The sequence below is a fragment of the Carcharhinus amblyrhynchos genome, unplaced genomic scaffold (assembly GCF_965287045.1).
Source record: "Carcharhinus amblyrhynchos unplaced genomic scaffold, sCarAmb.v2.hapA scaffold_379, whole genome shotgun sequence".
Lineage (NCBI taxonomy): Eukaryota > Metazoa > Chordata > Chondrichthyes > Carcharhiniformes > Carcharhinidae > Carcharhinus > Carcharhinus amblyrhynchos.
Window position 1 is genome coordinate 6668 of NW_027650119.1, and position 27047 is coordinate 33714.

Here is a 27047-nt window from a genome sequence, read left to right on the forward strand (position 1 = left end):
CAGCACTGGGCAGTATTCCAGACTATTACGGAGATTTTCATCTTGGTTCCTGCACTGGTTGGCCTCAAAGGCAACTTAGAAATGACCCTTGCTTCCAGACTATCGACAGCGGTGAGTATCAGTTTCAGATTGACATTAGCCTTCTGAGTTTAGAGCCATGGAGGTTTACAGCATGGAAACAGGCCCTTCAGCCCAACCATGCCATCCTATTTTTACCAATAAGCTAATCCCAGTTGCCCGCATTTGGCCCATATCCCTTTATACCCATCGTACCCACGCAACTGTCTAAACATTCTTTAAAAGACAAAATTGTACCTGCCTCTACCACCACCTCTGGCAGCTCGTTCCATCAGTTCACCAATGCTTCCTGGTTTGGTGGTGGTAAATTGTGCTTCAGAGAAATTGCGTAGATTTTTCCAGATGAACCCCTGACCCCTCCCTGAATGCTCCACAGATTGGCGGTCTAAGATAGTAGAACTCAGAGCAGGAGTAGCCATCCAGCCCCTCACATCTGCTCCGCTTTTCAATAAGATCATAACTGATCACTACCTTAATGCCACTTTCCCGGATCCCTCGATTTCCCGAGTGATGACACCTCAGCTGCAGATAGAGCCAACAAAAAGCTTTCATTACCAAAAATTCATATCCCAGTGAGTAAAGACATTCCTCCTCATCTCAATCCAAGGTGATTGAACCTTCATCCTGAGATTGTACATCCTAAGTTGTAGCACAGGGTGACAGTCTCTCAGTATCGACCCTAATGTTTCAGTGAGATCATCTCTCGTTCTTCAAAGCTCCGGAGAATATCCACCCAATTTACTCAGCTTCTCATCATTGGACAACCTTCCCACCCTGGGAACCAATCCAAAGAACCTTCATTCTATCACCTCCGATGCAAATCTATCCTCTCTTAAACATAGTGACCAAAAAACAGCACCCTCTATTCCAGATATGGCCTCACCAAAATCCTGCACATCTGCAGCAAGATTTCTTCACTCTTCTGTTCTGATTCTCTTTACACAAAGGCCAACATGCCTTTGGGGCGGCACGGTAGCACAGTGGGTTAGCACTGCTGCTTCACAGCTCCAGGGACCTGGGTTCAATTCCCGTCTCGGGTCACTGTCTGTGTGGAGTTTGCACATTCTCCCCGTGTCTGTGTGGGTTTTCTCCGGGTGCTCCAGTTTCCTCCCACAGTCCAAAGATGTGTGGGTTAGTTTGATTGGCCATGCTAAAAATTGCCCCTTAGTGTCCTGAGATGTGTAGGTTAGAGGGATTAGCGGGTAAATTTGTAGGGATATGGGGGTAGGATTGTGATAGGGCTGAATGGTATCCCCGCGTACTGTAGGGTTTCTATAATTCTGTGCCGTTGGTCTTCCTGATTCCTTGCAGTTGGATAATGATTTGGTGTTGCTGGTTATGTGTCAGCTCAACTCTCCCCCCCAACATCCTCCAAAAGCCCCAGCGCCCCCCCCAAACCTTTCACCATCTGATTGGATGATTTTTGACTGCCACTCGAAAGTTTCTCTCATTTTCAGAACTTTGATATCTCACAAACTGAAATGTTCAAACGCCATCAGCAAGAGACGGGGGTGGGGGGGGTGGGGGGGTGGGGGCAGGATTGGTAATCGGAGGGTTCTTGCTGGCATTAACAGCATTGATTGGCTGGGATTCACCCCCCCCGGATCGATGTTAAATTCTCCCTATTGGACGTTCTCCCAGCCAGCTGCACTGTCCCGAGACTGGCCCGCTGTTTTTAAAGAGTGACCCAATGTCCACGCTGACAGACAGACCCCCTCCCCCTCACAAAAACATAGTGTCTCCTCCACCCCCCCTACTGACCAGGGGAATACCATAGACCCCCCTCACCAGACAGGGTAATCCCCCTTGCCCCCCCCATCCATATATAATGGGTAACTTCTCCCCCAACACACACACACAGACACACACACACACAGACATGAGGGTGACCTGACCTCCACGCCACTCAGGCCCCCTCCACCCTTAGACTCCACCCTCAGGCCCCTTTCAGACCCCCGACAACCTGCCACTGACACCTTGGGTCCCGAGGGGGTTCAGGGAGGTGGGGAGGGGGGTCCACTGCCTGTTTGCCCTGTTGCTGCTGGAAGGCTGCAGAGGAAGGGTCTCTTGGGGGGGTGGCATTGGTTGCCAGTCTCCCCTGAGATGGGGGTCTTGGGGCTGGATTGCCCACCCCCCCCCGAGCCCAGGCAGCGCTGGAGAGCGATGTAGAGCCTGACCAATGGTCAGTCTGTGGTTTTGGGCTCTCTTTGGAGTGGTTTACCCTGAGGTCAGAGGTGAATAGTGAGGGCTGCACGCACACTAACGACATCCCAATGTGTATCCGAATATGGATAAACTTCCCGCCTGCTCGGGACAGGAATGTGTTTGCACAAAACCCGCGAACCTCGCTAACTCACGGGCTGTTGGGAATCGGGATTGGGGCGAACGGATCCAGAGAGCTCCTCCTGAGGAATTTCTTCACTCGGAGAACGATGGAGCTTTGGAATTCTCAATCCCAGAGGAATGTGGAAGCTCCGACATTGAAAATGTTCAAGACATGCTGAGACCTGCGTCATTCACCATCAGACAGGGACCCGGGTTCGATTCCCGGTTTGGTCACTGTCTGTGTGGAGTTTGCACATTCTCCCCGTGTCTGCGTGGGTTTCCTCCGGGTGTTCCAGTTTCCCCCCACAGTCCAAAAGACGTGCCGGTTAGGTGGATTGGCCAGGCTAAATTGCCCGTCAGGGAGATTAGCAGAGTAAATACGTGTGGTTATGGAGATGGGGTCTGGGGGAGATTGTTGTTGGTGCAGATGGCCTCCTTCTGCAGTGTAGGGATTCTGTGATGAACCTGAGAGAATAGTGTTATAACTGAGACCTCTAGTAACGCAGTAACTCCTCACACCCTGCCCAGACAGAGTTCTGTCTGTTCCCAAACCCTCCTCACTGTCAGGCCGTTGTGTTAATCCCCTTCTCCTTATTCTCCCTGCCACCTCCCAGCTGTACACCGTGCCGTTCCCTCAGTAACACAATTCCGATTCTCCCCCCAGGCTAACACTGGCAAACTCGATCATTCCAGAGAGAAATGGGCCTTAGTCACCTGTAACCTCGCTTTGATACAGGTAAAAGATAAAACCCCTCGCTCCCCCTCCCTCCCCCCTCCCCTCCCTCCCTCCACCCTCCCTTCCCCCTCCCTCTCCCCTCGCTCCCCCTCCCTCCCCTCCCTCCCTCCCCCCTCCCCTCCCTCCCTCCACCCTCCCTCCCCCCTCGCTTCCCCTCCCTCCCCCTCTCTCCCCCCTCCCTCCCCCTCTCTCCCCCCCCCCCTCTCCCCCCTCCTTCCCCCCCTCCCCCTCGCTCCCCCACTCTCTCCCCCTCACTCCCCCCTCCCCCTCCCTCCCCTCTACCCCTCCCCCTCCCTCTCTCTTCCCTCCCTCTCTCTCCCTACCCCCTCTTCCTCACCCCCCCTCTTCCTCACCCCCTCTACCTCCCCTCCCTCACTCCCCCTCCCTCACTCTGTTCTCCTGGTTGTATTTGTGTTGCTGTTATCGAGTTATGGAGGTTTACAGCACGGAAACAGGCCCTTCGGCCCAACTTGTCCATGCCACCTTTTTTTTTAGAAACCCGGGTGGCACGGTAGCACAGTGGTTAGCACTGCTGCTTCACAGCTCCAGGGTCCTGGGTTCGATTCCCAGCTCGGGTCACTGTCCGTGTGGAGTTTGCACATTCTCCTCATGTCTGCGTGGGTTTCCTCCGGGTGCTCCGGTTTCCTCCCACAGTCCAAAGATGTGTGGGTTAGGTTGATTGGCCATGCTGAGAAATTGCCCCTTAGTGTCCAGGGATGTGTAGGTTAGAGGGGATTAGTGGGTATAATATATGGGGATATGGGGGTCGGGCCTGGGTGGGATTGTGTTCGGTGCAGACTCGATGGGCCGAAGGGCCTCTTTCTGCACTGTAGGGTTCTATGATCCTGTGATTCTAATCCCAATTGCCCGCATTTGGCCCGTATCCCTCTATACCCATCGTACCCGTGTAACTGTCTAAATGCTTTTTAAAGACAAAATTGTACCCGCCTCTACTACTGCCTCTGGCAGCTCGTTCCAGACACTCACCACCCTCTGTGTGAAAAAATTGCCCCTCTGGACTATCTCTCCCCTCTCACCTTAAAACCTCTGCCCTCTAGTTTTAGACTCCCCTACCTTTGGGGAAAAGATATTGACTATCGAGCTGATCTGTGCCCCCTCATTATTTTATAGACCTCTATAAGATCACCCCTCTACGCTCCAGAGAAAAAAGTCCCAGTCTATCCAGCCCCTCCTTATAACTCAATCCATCAAGTCCTGGTAGCATCCTAGTAAATCTTTTCTGCATTCTTTCTGGTTTAATAATATCCTTTCTATAATAGGGTGACCAGAACCAAGTGTGGCCTTACCAATGTCTTGTATAACAGGTTTATTTGGTAGCACGAGCTTTCGGAGCACCACTCCTTCATCAGGAGAGAGAGCAAAAATCACCTGATGAAGGGGCAGCGCTCCAAAAGCTCGTGATTCCAAATAAACCTGTTGGATTTTAACCTGGTGTTGTAAGACTTCTCACTGTGCCCACCCCAGTCCAACACCAGCATCTCCCCATCATTGTACAATTCAATAGGATATCCCACTCCTGTATTCAGTATTCTGACCAATGAAACCAAGCTGTGTGTGCGCTGCCGCTATGTGTTACTGTGTTTTGTTGTGTTTTTTTTCTCCAGGTCCAGGCCACTGTGGTGGGTCTGATCGCCGCGATTGCCGCCATCGTGCTGGGCTCATTATTCAGGGGCCGGATTGAACTGCAGCAAGCAGCTGTGCTGTGTGCCAGCAGCACTGTTACAGCCTTCACTGCCGCACTCATCCTAGGTACAGGCACTGCCACCCCTCACCCATCACTGCTCAACCACACACACACACACACACACATACATACTGACACACACACACACACTGACACACACACACACAAACCACACACCACACACACACACTCACACTGACACACACACACTCACACCACACACGCACACACCACACACACACACAAACCACACACACACACACAAACCACACACACACACACACACCACACACACACACACGCACACACCACACACGCACACACTCACACACACACACACTGACACACACACACCCCCCCAAACAATCTGTAGCTCATCGCCAGCAGAGACCCTCTGGAAAACAGGAAGTTGTTTAACCTGGGGAGGGGGTGGGTTAATGACTGGGGGGATCGGAGGGGTTTCCCGTTCAGTAACTCCTTACCCAGTAACTGGGGGGGGGTCAGAGGTTGACGGCAGGAGAGGGGCTGAGGCACTGGGTCACCCGCAGGGCGTGGCCAGCATTCCTTATCCTTCCTGCTGCTTCCTGGGAAGACGGGAATCAGGCAGCTCGGTAAAATGCTGGTTTTTCATTTATTACTGACACAGCGTCTCCCTTCGATGTGATTTGATTTGATTTATGTACTGGGGTACAGTGAAAAGTATTGTTTCTTGCGCGCATACTGTTCATAGAGGAGGAAAGGAGAGGGTGCAGAATGTAGTGTTACAGTCACAGCGAGGGTGTAGAGAAAGATCACCTCAGTGCGAGGTAGGTCCATTCAAAAGTCTGACAGCAGCAGTCGGTCGGTACGGGAGCTCAGAGTTTTTAACAGCAGGTTCACCACGTTGGGATGTGGACGGGAGTCACGTAGACTCAGCCGGGGTATCGAGGGAGGGTTTCCTACCCTGAAGGGACATCGGGATTGGGCAGTGGGATTTGTCCCAGGGACTCCACTCTCACCCAGGTCAGAAATCAAGATTCCGATTTTTCAAAACCAAATCTGAATTCTCAGCCGGCCCCGGGGCTGGAGGAGATTGAAAAACAAGGATGAAAATTTTAAAATCGGCCATTGCTGGACCCGGGTGGGGGGGGGGGGGGGGGGGTGGTCGCGGTCAGTGAGTCCCGGGGCGACAAATGAGTCGGAGCTGCTGTGGGTTAGACGTCAAATATAAATGTTTAATTGGCTGTAAAATGTTGTGGAGTATCCTGTGGATGTGAAAGGCGCTATAGAAATGTTGATACTGATGTAACTCGTGCAACATCGAAACCTTTGCGTTTACTCTGAGCTCAGGAAACACTCATGGGAGTGAGAGGCTTTGACCCTGTTTCAGGAACTGTGGGAGGTTGTACAGAATCGTGCAGGAGGTGAAGTCGCTCAGGATCAGAGGTGAGCTGGCAAAGTGGATACAAAACTGGCTCGGTCAGAGACAGAGGGTAGCAGTGGAAGGGTGTGTTTCTGAATGGAGGGCTGTGATAAGTGGAGTTCCTCAGGGATCAGTGCTGGGACCTTTGCTGTTTGTAATATATAGAAATGATTTGGAGGAAAATGTAACTGGATTGATTAGTAAATTTGTGGACGACACAAAGGTTGGTGGATTTGCGGATAGTGATGAGGACCATCAGAGGGTACAGCAGGATATAGATCAGTTGGACATTGGGCAGAGAGATGGACAAATGTGAGGTAATGCATTTTGGAAGGTCTAATACAGATGGGAAATATACAGTAAATGGCAGAACCCTTAAGAGTATTGATAGGCAGAGGGATCTGGGTGTACAGGTACACAGGTCACTGAAAGTGGCAATGCAGGTGGAGAAAGTAGTCAAGAAGGCATACGGCATGCTTGCCTTCATCAGCCAGGGTATTGAGTTTAAAAATTGGCAAGTCATGTTGCAGCTTTATTGAACCTTTGTGAGGCCACACTTGGAATATAGTGTTCAATTCTGGTCTCCACACTACCAGAAGGATGTGGAGGCGTTGGAGAGGGTACAGAAAAGATTTACCAGGATGTTGCCTGGTATGGGGGGTATTAGCTATGAGGAGAGGTTGGAGAAACTTGGTTTGTTCTCACTGGAGCGACAGAGGTTGAGGGGAGACCTGATAGAAGTCTACAAGATTATGAGGGGCATGGACAGAGTGGATAGTCAGAAGCTTTTTCCCAGGGTGGGAGAGTCAGTTACTCAGGGGGACAGGTTTAAGGTGCGAGGGGCAAGGTTTAAAGGAGATGTACGAGGCAGATTTTTTACACAGAGGGTGGTGGGTTCCTGGAACTCGCTGCCGGGGGAGGGAGTGGAAGCGGATACGATAGTGAGTTTTAAGGGGCGTCTTGACAAATCCATGAATAGGATGGGAATAGAGGGATACGGTCCCCAGAAGGGTCGGGGGTTTTAGTTCAGTCGGGGCAGTATGGTCGGTGCAGGATTGGAGGGGCCGAAGGGCCTGTTCCTGGGCTGGAATTTTCTTTGTCTCTCTGAGGTTTTGGAGTTGAATCGGGCAGCTGGGCTGTCTGTTCAGACACCCTCCACAGGCACAGCTCTGCTAGCGACTGTTCCCTGTCCTTCAGGGTTACAGAACCTGGTTAACAGGCTAACTCAGTGTGGTCAGCACAGAGAGACACTGTTTGCCCTGGTGGAGAGGAACCCTGAACAAGGGGGTCACCAACCAAGAGGGCCTCACTCAGCAATAACCTGCTCACTGACACTCAGTACGGCCACAGCTCTGGTTTGTGAAGCTGCCCCAGGGACTGAGGACGACGCAAACGCACCGGAGGCCATTCGGCCTACTGTGCTTGTGCTAGAAATGCAACACATTCACGTTTCCCCTGCATTTTTACGTTGCTGCTGCAGTTCCAGTCACGGCCTCAGTGTGGCAGCATTGAGCTGATGTCCTCTCGGTCACACACACACATCCCAAGGTCAGTTCCAACCCTTCCCACGGACAGGAATCTGCAATCCCAGAATGTTCTGGAGACACTTGTGCTGAAAGGATGAGTCACAACCGTGAAAGGCTTCACCTGATGTTCCCACAGGGTGTAACTCCCATCACTCACTCCCCCACCCCGGACCCGCCCCAGTGCTGAGGGAGTGCCGCACTGTCAGAGGGTCAGTGCTGAGGGAGTGCCGCACTGTCAGAGGGTCAGTGCTGAGGGAGCGCCGCACTGTCAGAGGGTCAGTGCTGAGGGAGCGCCGCACTGTCAGAGGGTCAGTGCTGAGGGAGTGTCACACTGTCAGAGGGTCAGTACTGAGGGAGTGCCGCACTGTCAGAGGGTCAGTACTGAGGGAGTGCCGCACTGTCAGAGGGTCAGTGCTGAGGGAGTGCCGCACTGTCAGAGGGTCAGTGCTGAGGGAGCGCCGCACTGTCAGAGGGTCAGTGCTGAGGGAGTGTCACACTGTCAGAGGGTCAGTACTGAGGGAGTGCCGCACTGTCAGAGGGTCAGTGCTGAGGGAGTGCCGCACTGTCAGAGGGTCAGTGCTGAGGGAGTGCCGCACTGTCAGAGGGTCAGTGCTGAGGGAGTGCCGCACTGTCAGAGGGTCAGTGCTGAGGGAGTGCCGCACTGTCAGAGGGTCAGTGCTGAGGGAGTGCCGCACTGTCAGAGGGTCAGTGCTGAGGGAGTGCCGCACTGTCAGAGGGTCAGTGCTGAGGGAGTGCCGCAGTGTTAGAGGGTCAGTACTGAGGGAGTGCCGCACTGTCAGAGGGTCAGTGCTGAGGGAGTGCTGCACTGTCAGAGGGTCAGTGCTGAGGGAGTGGTGCACTGTCAGAGGGTCAGTGCTGAGGGAGTGCCGCACTGTCAGAGGGTCAGTGCTGAGGGAGTGCCGCACTGTCAGAGGGTCAGTGCTGAGGGAGTGCCGCACTGTCAGAGGGTCAGTGCTGAGGGAGTGGTGCACTGTCAGAGGGTCAGTGCTGAGGGAGTGCCGCACTGTCAGAGGGTCAGTGCTGAGGGAGTGCCGCACTGTCAGAGGGTCAGTGCTGAGGGAGTGCCGCACTGTCAGAGGGTCAGTGCTGAGGGAGTGCCGCACTGTCAGAGGGTCAGTGCTGAGGGAGTGCCGCACTGTCAGAGGGTCAGTGCTGAGGGAGTGCCGCACTGTCAGAGGGTCGGTGCTGAGGGAGTGCCGCACTGTCAGAGGGTCGGTGCTGAGGGAGCGCCGCACTGTCAGAGGGTCAGTACTGAGGGAGCGCCGCACTGTCAGAGGGTCAGTGCTGAGGGAGCGCCGCACTGTCAGAGGGTCAGTGCTGAGGGAGTGCCGCACTGTCAGAGGGTCGGTGCTGAGGGAGTGCCGCACTGTCAGAGGGTCAGTACTGAGGGAGTGCCGCACTGTCAGAGGGTCAGTACTGAGGGAGTGCCGCACTGTCAGAGGGTCAGTGCTGAGGGAGTGCCGCACTGTCAGAGGGTCGGTGCTGAGGGAGTGCCGCACTGTCAGAGGGTCGGTGCTGAGGGAGTGCCGCACTGTCAGAGGGTCGGTAGGGTAATGTGCCGCGGACTGTTCTGAGGATGTGAAAGGTGCCATAGAAATGCCAGTCCTCCCTTTCTGTCTCTCTCTCTCTCTGTAGGTCTGTTGATGATTGGAGTGGTCCTTGGATCCCGGAAGATTGGGATTAATCCTGATAATGTCGCCACTCCGATTGCAGCGAGTCTGGGTGATCTGCTCACACTGTCACTCCTGGCTGTTGTCAGCAACTTGCTCTTCTCACACATGGGTACGAGAGATTTCCCCATCCCCCCATCACCAGCGGGGAGCCTGAGAGTGAAACCTGTGTCCAACGCACAGTCCAGCCGGGGCTCACTCCCCCCAGAACCTGGCCTCCCTGTGGATCCCTGTCCCTGTCCCTGTCTCTGACCCCTGTCCCTGTCTATGTCTCTGTCCATGTTTTTGTCCCCTGTCTCTGATCCCCTGTCTCTGTCTCACTGACCACTGTACCTGACTTGTCCCTGTCCCTGTCCCTGTCTCTGTCCCCTGTTATCTGACCCTGTCCCTGTCCTTGACCGCTGACCCTTGTCTCTGCCTCTGATTCCCTGTCCCTGACCCTCTGACTTCTGTCCCTAATCCCATCCTTATCTCTGTCTGTGACTCCCGTCCCTGTCTCTAACCCCGGTCCCTGTCTCTGACCCCGGTCCCTGTCCCTGACCCCTGTTCCTGTCCCTGACCCCTGGCCCTGTCTCTGACCCCGGTCCCTGTCCCTGACCCCTGTCCCTGTCCCTGACCCCTGTCCCTGTCCCTGACCCCTGTCCCTGTCCCTGACCCCTGTCCCTGTCTCTGACCCCGGTCCCTGTCCCTGACCCCTGTCCCTGTCCCTGACCCCGGTCCCTGTCCCTGACCCCGGTCCCTGTCCCTGACCCCGGTCCCTGTCTCTGACCCCGGTCCCTGTCCCTGACCCCGGTCCCTGTCCCTGACCCCGGTCCCTGTCCCTGACCCCGGTCCCTGTCCCTGTCCCTGACCCCTGTCCCTGTCCCTGACCCCGGTCCCTGTCCCTGTCCCTGACCCCTGTCCCTGTCCCTGACCCCGGTCCCTGTCCCTGACCCCGGTCCCTGTCCCTGTCCCTGACCCCTGTCCCTGTCCCTGACCCCGGTCCCTGTCCCTGTCCCTGACCCCGGTCCCTGTCTCTGACCCCGGTCCCTGTCCCTGACCCCTGTGTCTCCCTCTTACCCACACATACAATTTGAACCAGAGCTACAGCAGCACAGATTCCCCAGTCACCCAATTGAAAGAGCAGTTAGGATCCAGTGGGGGTGGCTGTTCCTCGGGGTGGTCCCCCCCTCAGGGTGGCTGTTCCTCGGGGTGGCCCCCCCCTCAGGGTGGCCCCCCCCCTCAGGGTGGCTGTTCCTCAGGGTGGGCCCCCCTCAGGTTGCCAACTTTGATTAAATGTATTCCTGGAGCCTTGATCACATGACTTTCCCCACACGCTAACTATTGGTTGGCCAACATGTTCATCCGTGTGACATGCTGCCTTCCTACACCAATCAGAAAGCACAAAGACTCATTACCATGGAATCCCTGTGTACAGGAAGAGGCCATTCGGCCCATCGAGTCTGCACCGACCACAATCCCACCCAGGGGATTCCTGTAATCCCGCATATTTACCCCGCTAATCCCCCTGATACTAAGGGGCAATTTACCACGGCCAATCCACCTAACCCCCACATCTTTGGACTGTGGGAAGAAACCGGAGCACCCGGAGGAAACCCATGCAGACACGGGGAGAACGTGCAGAGTCCACACAGACAGTGACCCGAGACTGGGAATCGAACCCGGGTCCCTGACACTGTGAGGCAGCAGTGTTAACCACTTTGCAGTGCCACAGGTGGGTGGGATCCAAGGCAGCAGGGAGGCAGAAGAGAAGGTTGAGGACAGCACAGAAGTTAAAGAGAGCACATTAAATAGTGAAGACAGTGTCAGTGATCCTAGTACCAGGCAGATCAGACAAAAGCAAGACAGAGAGCGAGGGAAATCCAGATTAAACTGCATTTATTTCAACGCGAGAGGTCTGATGGGCGAGGCAGATGAACTCAGGGCATGGATGGGTACGTGGGACTGGGATATTATAGCAATTACTGAAACGTGGCTAAGGGAGAGACAGGACTGGCAGCTCAATGTTCCAGGGTATAGATGCTAAAGGAAAGATAGAACAGGAGGTAAGAGAGGAGGGGGAGTTACACTTTTGATCAGGGAGAACCTCACGGCCGTACTGAGAGGGGAAATACCCGAGGGTTCACCCACTGAGTCGATATGGGTTGTGAAATAAGAAGGGGGAAATCACTTTGATTGGGTTGTACTATAGACCCCCAAATAGACAGCAGGAAATTGAGGAGCAAAATATGTTCGGAGATTGCAGATAGCTCCAAGAAAAATAGGGGGTAATAGTCAGAGATTTTAACTTTCCCAACATTGACTGGGACAGCCGTAGTATTAGAGGGTTGGATGGAAAGAAATTTGTTGAGTGTATTCAGGAGGAATTTCTCATTCAGTTTGTGGATGGCCTGACTACAGAGGGGGCAAAACTTGACCCCCTCTTGGGAAATAAGGAAGGGCAGGTGACAGAAGTGTTAGTGAGGGGATCACTTTGGGACCAGGGACCATAATTCTATTAGTTTTAAGATCGCTATGGAGAATGATAGGTCTGTCCCAAAAATTAAAATTCTAAATTGGGGCAAGGCCAATTTTGATGGTATCGGGCAGGAACTTTCAAAAGTTAACTGGGGGAGTCTACTGGCAGGCAAAGGGGTGGCAGGTAAGTGGGAGGCTTTCAAAAGTGTGTTAACCAGGGTTCAGGGTAAACACATTCCTCTTAGAGTGAAGGGCATGGCTGGTGGAAGTAGGGAATCCTGGATGACTCGGGATATTGAGGCCCTGGTCAAGATGAAGAAGGAGACACATGACATGCAAAGGCACCTGGGATCAAGTGAATCCCTTCCAGAATATAGAGGGTGTCCGAGTTAAGAAAAAAATCAGGAGGGCAAAAAGGGGACACGAGATTGTTTTGGCAAATATGGCAAAGGAAAATCCAGAGAGTTTCTACAAATACATAAAGGGCAAAAGAGTAACAAGAGTTAGGATTGAGGATCAACGCGGATATCTATGTGCGGATCCACAAGAGGTGGGTGAGATCCTAAATGAATATTTCTCATCAGAATTTACTGTTGAGAACAGCCTGGATGTTAGGAAACTTGGGGAAATAAATAGTGATGTCTTGAGAAGTGAACATATTACAGAGAAGATGGTGCTGGAAGTCTTAAAGCGCATCAACGTAGATAAATCCCCGGGACCTGATGAAGTGTATCCCAAGACACTGTGGGAGGCTAGGGAGGAAATTGCAGGTCCCCTAGCCGAGATGTTTGAATCATCGATAGTCACGGGTGAGGTGCCTGAAGATTGGAGAGGGGAAAATGTTGTGCCTTTGTTTAAAAAGGGCTGCAGGGAAAAGCCTGGGAACTACAGGCCAGTGAGCCTCACATCTGTGGTGGGTAAATTGTTGGAAGGTATTTTAAGAGACAGGATCTACAGGCATTTAGTGATGCAAGGACTGATTAGGGACAGTCAGCATGGCTTTGTGAGTGGAAAATCATGTCTCACAAATTTGATTGAGTTTTTTGAAGGGGTAACGAAGAAGGTAGATGAGGGCAGTGCAGTTGATGTTGTCTGCATGGACTTTATCAAGGCCTTTGACAAGGTACCACATGGTAGGCTGTTGCATAAGGTTAAATCTCACAGGATCCAGGGTGAGGTATCTAAATGGATACAAAATTGGCTCCTTGACAGAAGTCACAGAGTGATTATAGAGTTGGTTTTCAAACTGGAGGCCTGTGACCAGCGGTGTGCCTCAGGGATCAGTGCTGGGCCCACTGTTATTTGTCATTTATATTAATGATTTGGATGAGAATATAGGGGACATGGTTAGTAAGTTTGCAGATGACACCAAGCTTGGTGGCATAGTGGACAGTGAAGATAGTTATCTCCAATTGCAATGGGATCTTGATCAATTGGGCCAGTGGGCTGACGAATGACAGATGGAGTTTAATTTAGACAAATGCGAGGTGATGCATTTTGGTAGATTGAACCAGGACAGGATTTACTCAGTTAATGGTAGGGTGTTGGGGAGAGTTCCAGAACAAATAGATCTGGGGGTACACGTTCATAGCTCCTTGAAAGTGGAGTCACAGGTGGACAGAGTGGTGAAAAAGGCATTCGGCATGTTTGGTTTCATTGGTCAGAACATTGAATACAGGAGTTGGGACGTCTTGTTGAAGTTGTACAAAACATTGGTAAGGCCACACTTGAAATACTGTGTGCAATTCTGGTCACCCTATTATAGAAAGGATATTATTAAACTAGAAAGAGTGCGGAAAAGATTTACTAGGATGCTACCGGGACTTGATTGAGTTATAAGGAGAGGCTGGATAGACTGGGACTTTTTTCTCTGGAACGGAGGAGGCTGAGGGGTGACCTTATAGAGGTCTATAAAATAATGAGGGGCACAGATCAGCGAGATAGTCGATATCTTTTCCCAAAGGTAGGGGAGTCTAAAACTAGAGGGCAGAGGTTTAAGGTGAGAGGGGAGAGATACAAAAGTGTCCAGAGGGGCAATGTTTTCACACAGAGGGTGGTGAGTGTCTGGAACAAGCTGCCAGAGGCAGTAGCAGAGGCGGGTACAATGTTGTCTTTTAAAAAGCGTTTATGGACAGTTATGTGGGTACGATGGGTATAGAGGGATTTGGGCAAGATTCAGGCAATTAGGACCAGCTCAGGGGTTAAAAAACGGGTGGCGTGGACACGTTGGGCCAAAAGGCCTGTTTCCCTGCTGTAAACCCCAGTCCAACACCGGCATCTCCACATCGTGACGACTACCAGCTCACCAACCCGGAATGCCAATGAGATACTGCCCCCCCCCCCTTCCCCCCGACCCCTGCCTTGGCGAGTGGCAGCACACTCAGGCTGTGATGCCTCCTGTTGCCAAACAGCCGCAGCTGTTCCTGTTTTGAGTTGGAGGAGGATGGGAATGGGGTTTGTGCCTGACTGTGGTTTGTCTCTCCCCAGACATGGTTTACCTTGCTCCCTCACTCTGCGGCCTCTTCATCGCCCTGATCCCAATCTGGGTGATGATTGCTTGGAAAACTCCTCAGACACAGGAGGTGCTGAAATCCGGTTGGTCGCCGGTGCTGATCGCCATGGCAATAAGCAGGTGAGTGACCGCTACTGTGCTCATTTATTGTGGGGGGTCGGGGGAGGTGTTGGGGGCGGGGAGAATGGTCAATGTGTAAAACTTCACCAAGGCTTGGCGATCAGAGAGCTGGAGTGCAGGTACTGTCATTGAGAAGCAGAATTAACACAATAACAGCAGGAGAAGGCCATTCAGCCCCTCGGGACTGCTGTGCCATTGGACCACACCGAGGCTGGAACTCCATTCCAGCTCCATTATATCGACAGATTAAACCTCTTTCATTTTTATTTTGATTTGATTTGGTTTATTATTGTCACATGTATTAGTATAAAATGAAAAGTATTGTTTCTTGCACACTATACAGACAAAGCATACCATACATAGAGAAGGAAATGAGAGAGTGCAGAATGTAGTGTTACAGTCGGCAAGGATGTAGAGAAAGATCAATTTAGTGCGAGGTGGGTCCATTCAAAAGTCTGACAGCAGCAGGGAAGAAGCTATTCTTGAGTCAGTCGGTACGGGACCTCAGACTTTTGTATCTTTTTCCCGATGGAAGAAGGTGGAAGAGAGAATGTCCGGGGTGTGTGTGGGGGGTGGGGGGGTCCTTGATTATCCCGGCTGCTTTTCCCCGAGGCAGCGGGAAGTGTAGACAGAGTCAATGGATGGGAGGCTGGTTTGTGTGATGGATTAGGGCTACATTCACCACCCTTTTGTAGTTCCTTGTGGTCTTGGGCAGAGCAGGAGCCCAGACCGAGCTGTGATACAACCAGAAAGAATGCTTTCTATGGGGCATCTGTAAAAGTTGGTGAGAGTTGTAGCTGACATGCCAAATTTCCTTAGTCTTCTGAGAAAGTAGAGGTGTTGGTGGGGCTTTCCTAACTGTAGTGTCAGCATGGGGGGGACCAGGACAGGTTGTTGGTGATCTGGACACTTAAAAACTTGAAGCTCTCGACCCTTTCTACTTCGTCACTGTTGATGTAGTCATGTTCTCCAATACGTTCTTGAAGTTAATGACTATCTCCTTTATTTCGCTGACATTGAGGGAGAGATTTTTGTCACCAGATTGTCTATCTCATTCCCGTACTGTGTCTAAAAACTCCCAGGACAGGTACAGCACGGGGTTAGATACAGAGTAAAGCTCCCTCTACACTGTCCCCCCATCAAACACTCCCAGGACAGGTACAGCACGGGGTTAGGTACAGAGTAAAGCTCCCTCTACACTGTCCCCATCAAACACTCCCAGGACAGGTACAGCACGGGGTTAGATACAGAGTAAAGCTCCCTCTACACTGTCCCCCATCAAACACTCCCAGGACAGGGACAGCACAGTTTGAAATGTGGGTTTTACAATCAGTCTGTTGCAGTGTTAATGTTTTTGATTAACTCTCTATGATTTGTGTTGTTTTCTCAGTGCTGGTGGATTGATCCTGGGTAAGACACTCACTCAGTCCAAGTTTAAAGGCATGGCAGTCTTTTCACCGGTCATTAACGGTGAGTTTGATGTCTGATTGTCTCAACACAAGATCTGGGTTTATATATAATCCAACCTCCCATTGCCCACCATTCTCAGCATCGTGTTTTACACTCATTGAAACAGTTCAGAACTGGAATCACTATTACTCTGTGACAGAGCAGTGAATTTCTGCACAGAAATTTCCAAACTCCTGTGAGTGTTTGATGGGGACAGTGTAGAGGGAGCTTTACTCTGTATCTAACCCCGTGCTGTACCTATCCTGGGAGTGTTTGATGGGGACAGTGTAGAGGGAGCTTTACTCTGTATCTAACCCCGTGCTGTACCTGTCCTGGGAGTGTTTGATGGGGACAGTGTAGAGGGAGCTTTACTCTGTATCTAACCCCGTGCTGTACCTGTCCTGGGAGTGTTTGATGGGGACAGTGTGGAGGGAGCTTTACTCTGTATCTAACCCCGTGCTGTACCTGTCCTGGGAGTGTTTGATGGGGGACAGTGTAGAGGGAGCTTTACTCTGTATCTAACCCTGTGCTGTACCTGTCCTGGGAGTGTTTGATGGGGGACAGTGTAGAGGGAGCTTTACTCTGTATCTAACCCCGTGCTGTACCTGTCCTGGGAGTGTTTGATGGGGACAGTGTAGAGGGAGCTTTACTCTGTATCTAACCCTGTGCTGTACCTGTCCTGGGAGTGTTTGATGGGGACAGTGTGGAGGGAGCTTTACTCTGTGTCTAACCCTGTGCTGTACCTGTCCTGGGAGTGTTTGATGGGGACAGTGTAGAGGGAGCTTTACTCTGTGTCTAACCCTGTGCTGTACCTGTCCTGGGAGTGTTTGATGGGGACAGTGTAGAGGGAGCTTTACTCTGTGTCTAACCCTGTGCTGTACCTGTCCTGGGAGTGTTTGATGGGGGACAGTGTAGATGGAGCTTTACTCTGTGTCTAACCCCGTGCTGTACCTGTCCTGGGAGCCTGAGCTGAACAGATATTTGGTCTGGCGGGTGGTCCAGGGCTATGGTGGACAGACATGAAGTGGGACAGAATCCACAATTAGACCAGCGTTGATGTTAATGAATGGTGGTGCAAGCCCGAGGGGCTGAATGGCCTTACCCTGGCTGCTATTTCTTCGGCACCTGTACTTCACTTTCATTCAAGTCTTTTGGGTGAGTTAGCGCTGTAATCTCATCGAGTCAGTGAGGGTTACAAGCATGGAAACAGGCCCTTTGGCCCAACTTGTCCATGCCTCCTTTTTTAACCCCTGAGCTGGTCCCGGTTGTCTGCATTTGTCCCCTATCTGTAGTCATCTTGTAACTATCTAAGCGCTTTTTAAAAGTCTGAAGTGTACCCACTTCTACTGCTACCTCTGGCAGCTTGTTCCAGACACTCACCACCCTCTGAAAAGATTGCCCCTCTGAACCGTTTTGTATCTGTCCCCTCTCACCTTAAACCACTCACAAGGCCATGCTGACTGTCCCTAATCTGTCTCTTAATGCCTGTCAATCCTGTCTCTCAAAAATACCTTCTAACAATTTACCCACCACCATGAGAGGCTCACTGGCCTGTAGTTCCCAGGCTTTTCCCTGCAGCCCCTCTCCGAGGAATGCTCTCTCGGATCTCAATCGGATCAATAACTGGGTAAGAAGCTGGAGTCACTGTGAAGGAACAGCAGCTGTCCTGAGCAGAAAAGCCCCCCCTTCAGGTCTTTCCCCCACTTTCCCAACCCAACTCCCTGTGAAGCAGGAACGGAGAGAGTGTAAAAAGGAAGCAGAGAAAGAACAGCCAGGAAGGCAGAGGAGGTTAAAGGATAGAATGTGTTTTTGGAGTGGGTTCAGTGGGCCTTGAGGAGCTGTACCACGTCGTTCCTCTGCTCTCGTTCCTTTCATTTCTGGCTGTTTTGGTCCTAGGTGTTGGTGGAAACCTCGTTGCCATTCAGGCTAGTCGCATCTCAACTTACCTCCACCTGTGGAGTGTTCCGGGTGTATTACCGCGACAGATGTGGGAAAATTGGCCCAATCCCTGCACAACCTTTTTCCGCTCAGGTAGGTCACCCCTGTAGCTCAGCTAAACAAGTCTCTGCTTTCCCAGAACCACAGGGACTGGGGGTCTCAGCGAGGGATCCCCACGGTTCACTCCTGCCCAGGTAGAAGACAAAAACCGCGCAACTCACATAGAAGGTCCCTCATGGCAGACTGGTGCAGAAGGTGAAGTCGCACAGGATCAGAGGTGAGCTGGCAAAGTGGATACAAAACTAGAGAAGACAGAGGGTAGCAGTGGAAGGGTGTGTTTCTGAATGGAGGGCTGTGACAAGTGGCGTTCCTCAGGGATCAGTGCTGGGACCTTTGCTGTTTGTAATATATATAAATGATTTGGAGGAAAATGTAACTGGATTGATTAGTAAGTTTGCGGATGACACAAAGGTTGGTGGATTTGCGGATAGCGATGAGGACCATCAGAGGGTACAGCAGGATGTAGATCAGTTGGAGACTTGGGCGGAGAGATAGCAGATGGAGTTTAATCCAGACAAATGTGAGGTAATGCATTTTGGAAGGTCTAATACAGATAGGAAATATACAGTAAATGGCAGAACCCTTAAGAGTATTGATAGGCAGAGGGATCTGGGCGTACAGGTATACAGGTCACTGAAAGTGGCAATGCAGGTGGAGAAGGTAGTCAAGAAGGCATACGGCATGCTTGCCTTCATCAGCTGGGGTATTGAGTTTAAAAATTGGCCAGTCATGTTGCAGCTTTATGGAACCTTAGTGAGGCTGCACTTGGAATATAGTGTTCAATTCTGGTCGCCACACTACCAGAAGGGTGTGGAGGCTTTGGAGAGGGCACAGAAAAGATTTACCAGGATGTTGCCTGGTATGGGGGGCATTAGCTATGTGGAGAGGTTGGAGAGACTTGGTTTGTTCTCACTGGAACAACGGAGGTTGAGGGGAGACCTGATAGAAATCTACAAGATTATGAGGGGCACGGACAGAGTGGATAGTCAGAAGCTTTTTCCCAGGGTGGAAGAGTCAATTACTCGGGGGGACAGGTTTAAGGTGCGAGGGGCAAGGTTTAAAGGAGATGTACGAGGCAGTTTTTTTACACAGAGGGGGGTGGGTGCCTGGAACTCGCTGCCGGGGGGAGGGAGTAGAAGTGGATACAATAGTGAGTTTTAAGGGGCGTCTGAACAAATCCATGAATAGGATGGGAATAGAGGGATACGGTCCCCGGAAGGGTAGGGGGGTTTAGTTCAGTCGGGGGCAGCATGGTCGGTGCAGGATTGGAGGGGCCGAAGGGCCTGTTCCTGGGCTGGAATTTTCTTTGTTCTTTGTTCTTAGAACTTCATGATGTGGAGATGCCGGCGTTGGCCTGCGGTAAAACAGAAAGAAATCCCACAACCCCAGTTTAAAGTCCAAACAGGATTTATTTGTAGCAAAAGCCACAAGCCACCTGACGAAGGGACAGGCTGTCTCGGAAGCTTGTGGCTTTTGCTACAAATAAATCCTGTTTGGACTTTAAACTGGTGTTGTGGGATTTCTTTCTGCCTTAGAACTTCAGACAGAGCCCGGGTGGAATATTGTGAACCATTCTGGCCTCCAGACTGAAAGAAGTGGATGTCGGGGAACTGGCGAAAGTTTTTAAATATTCAGAGGGATGTCTGTCACCAGAACTGTGTTGGGAAAGATTGAATAGATAGGAAAAGCAAAGACTGTGGACTGTTAGAGCAGTAGATAAGAACACCTGGAGTATTACACACAGGTTTACTTCAGGAGGGCTGTAGTTGCAATGGAGGCGGTTCAGAGGTGGTTCACTAGATTGATCCCAGAGGTGAGGTTTCATATGAAGAGAGATTGGGTAGGTTAGGCCAATACTCCCTCGAGTTTAGAAGAATGAGGAGAGATCTCACTGAGGTTTATAAGAAGCTAAAAGGGGATTGACAGGGTGAACTGTGGAAAGGATGTTTCCTCTTGTGTCCTTCTGGAACAAGAGGTCACAGTTTGGGGATAAAGGGTGGCAGATTTAAAACAGAGATAGGGAGGAATTACTTCTCCCACAGGGTCATGAATCTATGGAGTTCACTCCCCCAGAGTGGATGCCGGGATATTGAGTTATAAAGTTGAGGAGGAGTTAGATTTTTATTGAGTAATGGGTTTGGAGGGCTATGGTGAATGGGCAGGAAGGTGAAGTTGAGGCTGAGATGAGATCAGCCCTGATAGTATTGAATGGTGGAGCAGACTCGAGGGGCTGAATGGCCTCCTCCTGCTCCTGGGTCTCTCGTTTACCCCGGGGTCTTTAGTTCTTTAAACTATGAAGGTGTTTGATGGGACAGATGTTGAGAAGATGCGTGGGACTTTCTGGGCTCCACGCGTTGGTGAATCTCCCGTGGAGGATCCCAACACAAGCTGGAAATCCCAGCTAACGTTTCCACTTGCTGCGGAAAACCAAGGGCCATAAAATAATCCATAATAATTCCAATAGGGAATTCAGGAGAAACCTCCTTATCCAGAGAGCGGTAGGAATGCTATGGATGTCTTTCAAGGAAGCGAAGTGAATACTTGAGGAGATGGATGGAAGGAAATGGTGATTGGAGGCGGGGTGGGGGTGGGGGTGGGGTGGAGGGGAGGTGGTAATGAAATAGCTGGAAAGGGGTGTACGGGCAGCATGAGATAAACACAGGGAGGATGTTCCTGATGGTGGGGGGGTCACAGTCTGAGGATTCGGAGACCATTTCGGACGGAGACCAGGGAAAGTTTCTTCACCCGGAGAGTGGTGAGTCTGTGGAATTCATTCCCACAGGAAGTAGTTGATGCTAAAACATTGAATGTATAGAAGAGGCAGCTGGATATAGCACTTGGGGCGAATTGGATCAGAGGTTATTGGGAGAAAGCAGGATTAGGCTATTGAGTTGGACGATCAGCCATGATCATAAGGAACAGCAGAGCAGGTTCGATGGGCTGAATGGCCTCCTTTTGCTCCTACCTTCTATGTTTCTATAAACCTGGTTTTATAGTCCTTAAACTCTGTACCAATCCCAAAACTAATCCCACTGCTCCCACTCTCTCCCCATAGCCCTGTATCAATCCCAAAACTAATCCCATTGTCTCACTGTCTGCCCATAGCCCTGTATCAATCCCAAAACTAATCCCATTGTCTCACTGTCTGCCCATAGCCCTGTATCAATCCCCAAACTAATCCCATTGTCCCACTCTCTCCCCATAGCCCTGTATCAATCCCCAAACTAATCCCACTGCCCCGCTCTCTCCCCATAGCCCTGTATCAATCCCCAAACTAATCCCACGGCCCCGCTCACTCCCCATAGCCCTGTATCAATCCCCAAACTAATCCCACGGCCCCGCTCACTCCCCATAGCCCTGTATCAATCCCAAACTAATCCCACTGCCCCGCTCTCTCCCCCATAGCCCTGTATCAATCCCCAAACTAATCCCACTGTCCCACTCTCTCCCCATAACCCTGTATCAATCCCCAAACTAATCCCACTGCCCCACTCTCTCCCCATAGCCCTGTATCAATCCCCAAACTAATCCCATTGTCCCACTCTCTCCCCATAGCCCTGTATCAATCCCAAACTAATCCCATTGTCTCACTCTCTCCCCATAGCCCTGTATCAATCCCCAAACTAATCCCACTGCCCCACTCTCTCCCCATAGCCCTGTATCAATCCCCAAACTAATCCCATTGTCCCACTCTCTCCCCATAGCCCTGTATCAATCCCCAAACTAATCCCACTGCCCCGCTCACTCCCCATAGTCCTGTATCAATCCCCAAACTAATCCCATTGTCCCGCTCTCTCCCCATAGCCCTGTATCAATCCCAAACTAATCCCACTGCCCCCACTCTCCCCCATAGCCCTGTATCAATCCCAAACTAATCCCATTGTCCCGCTCTCTCCCCATAGCCCTGTATCAATCCCCAAACTAATCCCACAGCCCCCGCTCTCTCCCCATAGCCCTGTATCAATCCCAAACTAATCCCACTGCCCCACTCTCTCCCCATAGCCCTGTATCAATCCCCAAACTAATCCCACTGCCCCGCTCACTCCCCATAGCCCTGTATCAATCCCCAAACTAATCCCACTGTCCCGCTCTCTCCCCATAGCCCTGTATCAATCCCCAAACTAATCCCACTGCCCCACTCTCTCCCCATAGCCCTGTATCAATCCCAAACTAATCCCACTGCCCCGCTCACTACCCATAGCCCTGTATCAATCCCAAACTAATCCCACTGTCCCGCTCTCTCCCCATAGTCCTGTATCAATCCCCAAACTAATCCCATTGTCCCGCTCTCTCCCCATAGCCCTGTATCAATCCCAAACTAATCCCACTGTCCCGCTCTCTCCCCATAGTCCTGTATCAATCCCCAAACTAATCCCATTGTCCCACTCTCTCCCCATAGCCCTGTATCAATCCCAAACTAATCCCATTGTCCCGCTCTCTCCCCATAGTCCTGTATCAATCCCCAAACTAATCCCATTGTCCCGCTCTCTCCCCATAGCCCTGTATCAATCCCAAACTAATCCCACTGCCCCCACTCTCCCCCATAGCCCTGTATCAATCCCAAACTAATCCCACGGCCCCACTCTCTCCCCATAGCCCTGTATCAATCCCCAAACTAATCCCACTGTTCCCGCTGTCTCCCCATGGCCCTGTATCAATCCCAAACTAATCCCAGTGCCCCCACTCTCTCCCCATTGCCCTGTATCAATCCCCAAACTAATCCCACTGTTCCCGCTGTCTCCCCATGGCCCTGTATCAATCCCAAACTAATCCCAGTGCCCCCACTCTCTCCCCATTGCCCTGTATCAATCCCCAAACTAATCCCACTGTTCCCGCTGTCTCCCCATAGCCCTGTATCAATCCCAAACTAATCCCACTGCCCCCCGCTCTCTCCCCACAGCCCTGTATCAATCCCAAAACTAATCCCACTGCCCCCCGCTCTCTCCCCATAGCCCTGTATCAATCCCAAACTAATCCCACTGCCCCACTCTCTCCCCATAGCCCTGTATCAATCCCAAACTAATCCCACTGTCCCACTCTCTCCTCATAGCCCTGTATCAATCCCCAAACTAATCCCACTGCCCCACTCTCTCCCCATAGCCCTGTATCAATCCCCAAACTAATCCCACTGCCCCGCTCACTCCCCATAGCCCTGTATCAATCCCCAAACTAATCCCACTGCCCCGCTCACTACCCATAGCCCTGTATCAATCCCAAACTAATCCCATTGTCCCGCTCTCTCCCCATAGTCCTGTATCAATCCCCAAACTAATCCCATTGTCCCGCTCTCTCCCCATAGCCCTGTATCAATCCCAAACTAATCCCACTGCCCCCACTCTCCCCCATAGCCCTGTATCAATCCCAAACTAATCCCATGTCCCGCTCTCTCCCCATAGCCCTGTATCAATCCCCAAACTAATCCCACGGCCCCCGCTCTCTCCCCATAGCCCTGTATCAATCCCCAAACTAATCCCACGGCCCCACTCTCTCCCCATAGCCCTGTATCAATCCCCAAACTAATCCCACGGCCCCACTCTCTCCCCATAGCCCTGTATCAATCCCCAAACTAATCCCACGGCCCCACTCTCTCCCCATAGCCCTGTATCAATCCCAAACTAATCCCACTGCCCCACTCTCTCCCCATAGCCCTGTATCAATCCCCAAACTAATCCCACTGCCCCACTCTCTCCCCATAGCCCTGTATCAATCCCCAAACTAATCCCACTGCCCCCGCTCTCTCCCCATAGCCCTGTATCAATCCCCAAACTAATCCCACTGCCCCCGCTCTCTCCCCATAGCCCTGTATCAATCCCCAAACTAATCCCACTGCCCCGCTCTCTCCCCATAGCCCTGTATCAATCCCCAAACTAATCCCACTGCCCCGCTCTCTCCCCATAGCCCTGTATCAATCCCCAAACTAATCCCACTGCCCCCGCTCTCTCCCCATAGCCCTGTATCAATCCCCAAACTAATCCCACTGCCCCGCTCTCTCCCCATAGCCCTGTATCAATCCCCAAACTAATCCCACTGCCCCACTCTCTCCCCATAGCCCTGTATCAATCCCCAAACTAATCCCATTGTCCCACTCTCTCCCCATAGCCCTGTATCAATCCCCAAACTAATCCCACTGCCCCGCTCTCTCCCCATAGCCCAGTATCAATCCCCAAACTAATCCTGCTGCCCCGCTCTCTCCCCAAAGCCCTGTATCAATCCCCAAACTAATCCTGCTGCCCCGCTCTCTCCCCATAGCCCTGTATCAATCCCCAAACTAATCCCACTGCCCCACTCTCTCCCTGTATCCCAATGGCAATGCTCAAAGGAATGACACAGAGTTTCTCTGATCACACTTGTGAAGCACCTTGGGATATTATGTTACATAAGGTGCTATATAAATGCAAGTAGTGATTGTGAGAGAGTGAATGTTGGTGTGTGCCCAGCAGGGGGCAGGAACTCAGGATGACTCCTTTTTGTTCTCCAGGTGTTAACTCGACATCCGCCCGAGTCCTGACCCTGCTGGTCATCCCGGGCCAGCTGCTCTTCCTCTCCACCATCCACTTTATCGGGACAGATTACAGCCCCATGAGCCGCATCTTCATTTTATTGTACCTCACTGCTGCCCTCATCCAGGTAAGAACCCTCGCTGACACTCTCGCTGCTCGGGGGGAACCAATCCCTCATCTCAGACTCAAAAATCAAAGCTTCAACCCTCAGTCCACAGATTTGAGCGCAGCAACTAAATGGACACCCAGCGCAGTGCTGAGGGAGTGCCGCACTGTCAGAGGGTCAGTGCTGAGGGAGTGCTGCACTGTCAGAGGGTCAGTGCTGAGGGAGTGCCGCACTGTCAGAGGGTCAGTGCTGAGGGAGTGCCGCACTGTCAGAGGGTCAGTGCTGACGGAGTGCCGCACTGTCAGAGGGTCAGTGCTGAGGGAGTGCCGCACTGTCAGAGGGTCAGTGCTGAGGGAGTGCCGCACTGTCAGAGGGTCAGTGCTGAGGGAGTGCCGCACTGTCAGAGGGTCAGTGCTGAGGGAGTGCCGCACTGTCAGAGGGTCAGTGCTGACGGAGTGCCGCACTGTCAGAGGGTCAGTGCTGAGGGAGTGCCGCACTGTCAGAGGGTCAGTGCTGAGGGAGTGCCGCACTGTCAGAGGGTCAGTGCTGAGGGAGTGCCGCACTGTCAGAGGGTCAGTGCTGAGGGAGCGCCGCACTGTCAGAGGGTCAGTGCTGAGGGAGCGCCGCACTGTCAGAGGGTCAGTGCTGAGGGAGCGCCGCACTGTCAGAGGGTCAGTGCTGAGGGAGCGCCGCACTGTCAGAGGGTCAGTGCTGAGGGAGTGCCGCACTATCAGAGGGTCAGTGCTGAGGGAGTGCCGCACTGTCAGAGGGTCAGTACTGAGGGAGTGCCGCACTGTCAGAGGGTCAGTGCTGAGGGAGTGCCGCACTGTCAGAGGGTCAGTACTGAGGGAGTGTCGCACTGTCAGAGGGTCAGTACTGAGGGAGTGCCACACTGTCAGAGGGTCAGTGCTGAGGGAGTGCCGCACTGTCAGAGGGTCAGTGCTGAGGGAGTGCCGCACTGTCAGAGGGTCAGTGCTGAGGGAGTGCCGCACTGTCAGAGGGTCAGTGCTGAGGGAGTGCCGCACTGTCAGAGGGCTGATACAGATGCTGGGTTTTGAGGGAGCTGATTGTTGTCTCTTTTCTCTGGGTAGGTGTGTATTCTGCTGTACCTGGCTGACCTCATTGTCCGCCTGAGCTGGAGAATGGGACTGGACCCAGACAACGTATCCATCCCATACCTGACGGCACTGGGGGACCTCCTGGGCACCGGCCTCCTGGCTCTCTGCTTCGTCCTCGAATGGTACATCTAGAGTGGTGTCTGACTGCAGCCAATCCAAAGACCCCTGGGATCTAAAGTAGGGAGTGCCCTTTGCCCTTGCTGTCTGAGCCTGCGCCCTGGGATCGACACATCAATCCCAGCTGGGCTGATTCAGACTCAAACTGTGCGAGAGACATCATGCCCTGGATCTGACTCAGGGCAATATTTAAAACTCAATGCAGTCCCGATCGCTGAGATTTCTCCCTGGGGTGCAGTGAACCCCATTTACTGAACTGTTCATCCAGCCCCACAGATCACACTGCTCTTTCTGTTCCACAACACCTTCCCCCCCCGACAACATATTGTCACGTTTGTATTTTTCATCCTCCCCACGTAAATATCTCTCTTCTCTTCACCTCTCCCAGTCCCCACTGGATCGAGTCCCACATTCTCCCCACTCCCCGTGGGAGCGAGTCCCACATTCTCCCCACTCCCCCCGTGGGAGCGAGTCCCACATTCTCCCCACTCCCTGCGGGAGTGAGTCCCACAATCTGACTGTGGGTGGTGTTGTTTCTCCTGGATTCCCTGGTCGTGTTGACCTGATGTTTCCAGCTCCTGTCCGCTCTCCCTGCAACAGGAAACATCGAGCGGGATTTTACATTCTCACTCATCAAGAAACTGTGAAATCCTTTCTGTGCTCTCCCCCTCACCTGCTCCGATTCCCGTGACGGGTGGGGCAGTAAAATTCTCCATACCGACCCAGGGTCTCGTATCCGGAACTTTCCTTATTCCACTTTCCCAGTTTCTTTTTCTCCTTTCAGTAACAATGGAGGGGAGAGAGGTGGGCATCTGCCTGTAACAGTGCTGACTACAGGTATAACCTCTGCTTTCCAGTCCTATCCCCCTACAGGCCAGACACAGTGTTTTGATGCAATGTTACTTTCTGTAATCGGTTTCCGTGTTCCCAATATTCCCCCATTTCCCCATTCTGCTACACAGTTCAAATTTAATATCTCAAGTGGTCTTTGCCCAGAAGTTCGCACACTGCACTTCACACGTTTGGTAACCATTTGCCGTTTATGCACAAATTCATTCAAAATCCAACAAAAATGCAATCTCGCTTTGTCAGTTTCCAACACCCTGCACCCCGTACCCCAGTGAGAGTCAGTGTGTTTGGGACCCGTACCCCAGTGAGAGTCAGTGTGTGTAGGACCCGTACCCCAGTGAGAGTCAGTGTGTGTAGG

General features: G+C 52.1%; 1 protein-coding gene across 2 annotated transcripts; it reads left to right on the forward strand.

The window, feature by feature from the left end:
* LOC145339280 (solute carrier family 41 member 3-like) lies at window positions 1-27047 on the forward strand. 2 transcript variants are annotated; one of them, XM_080183694.1, is made up of 9 exons: window positions 1-111; window positions 3068-3139; window positions 4765-4909; window positions 9429-9575; window positions 14408-14552; window positions 15943-16022; window positions 17898-18032; window positions 24478-24626; window positions 25697-27047. In XM_080183694.1, the coding sequence occupies exons 1-9, from the start codon at window positions 82-84 to the stop codon at window positions 25853-25855; spliced, it is 1062 nt and encodes a 353-aa protein (XP_080039820.1). In that variant the 5' UTR covers window positions 1-81; the 3' UTR covers window positions 25856-27047. The 2 variants fall into 2 exon arrangements, with proteins under 2 accessions (XP_080039820.1, XP_080039819.1); XM_080183693.1 differs by lacking the exon at window positions 9429-9575 and having other exon boundaries at window positions 4-111.

Coding starts and splice junctions, on each gene's coding strand:
- LOC145339280 (XM_080183694.1), top strand. CDS start 82: ATGACCCTTGCTTCCAGACTATCGACAGCG. Junction 3,140..4,764: donor GTAACCTCGCTTTGATACAG/GTAAAAGATAAA, acceptor TTTTTTCTCCAG/GTCCAGGCCACTGTGGTGGG. Junction 4,910..9,428: donor CACTGCCGCACTCATCCTAG/GTACAGGCACTG, acceptor CTCTCTCTGTAG/GTCTGTTGATGATTGGAGTG.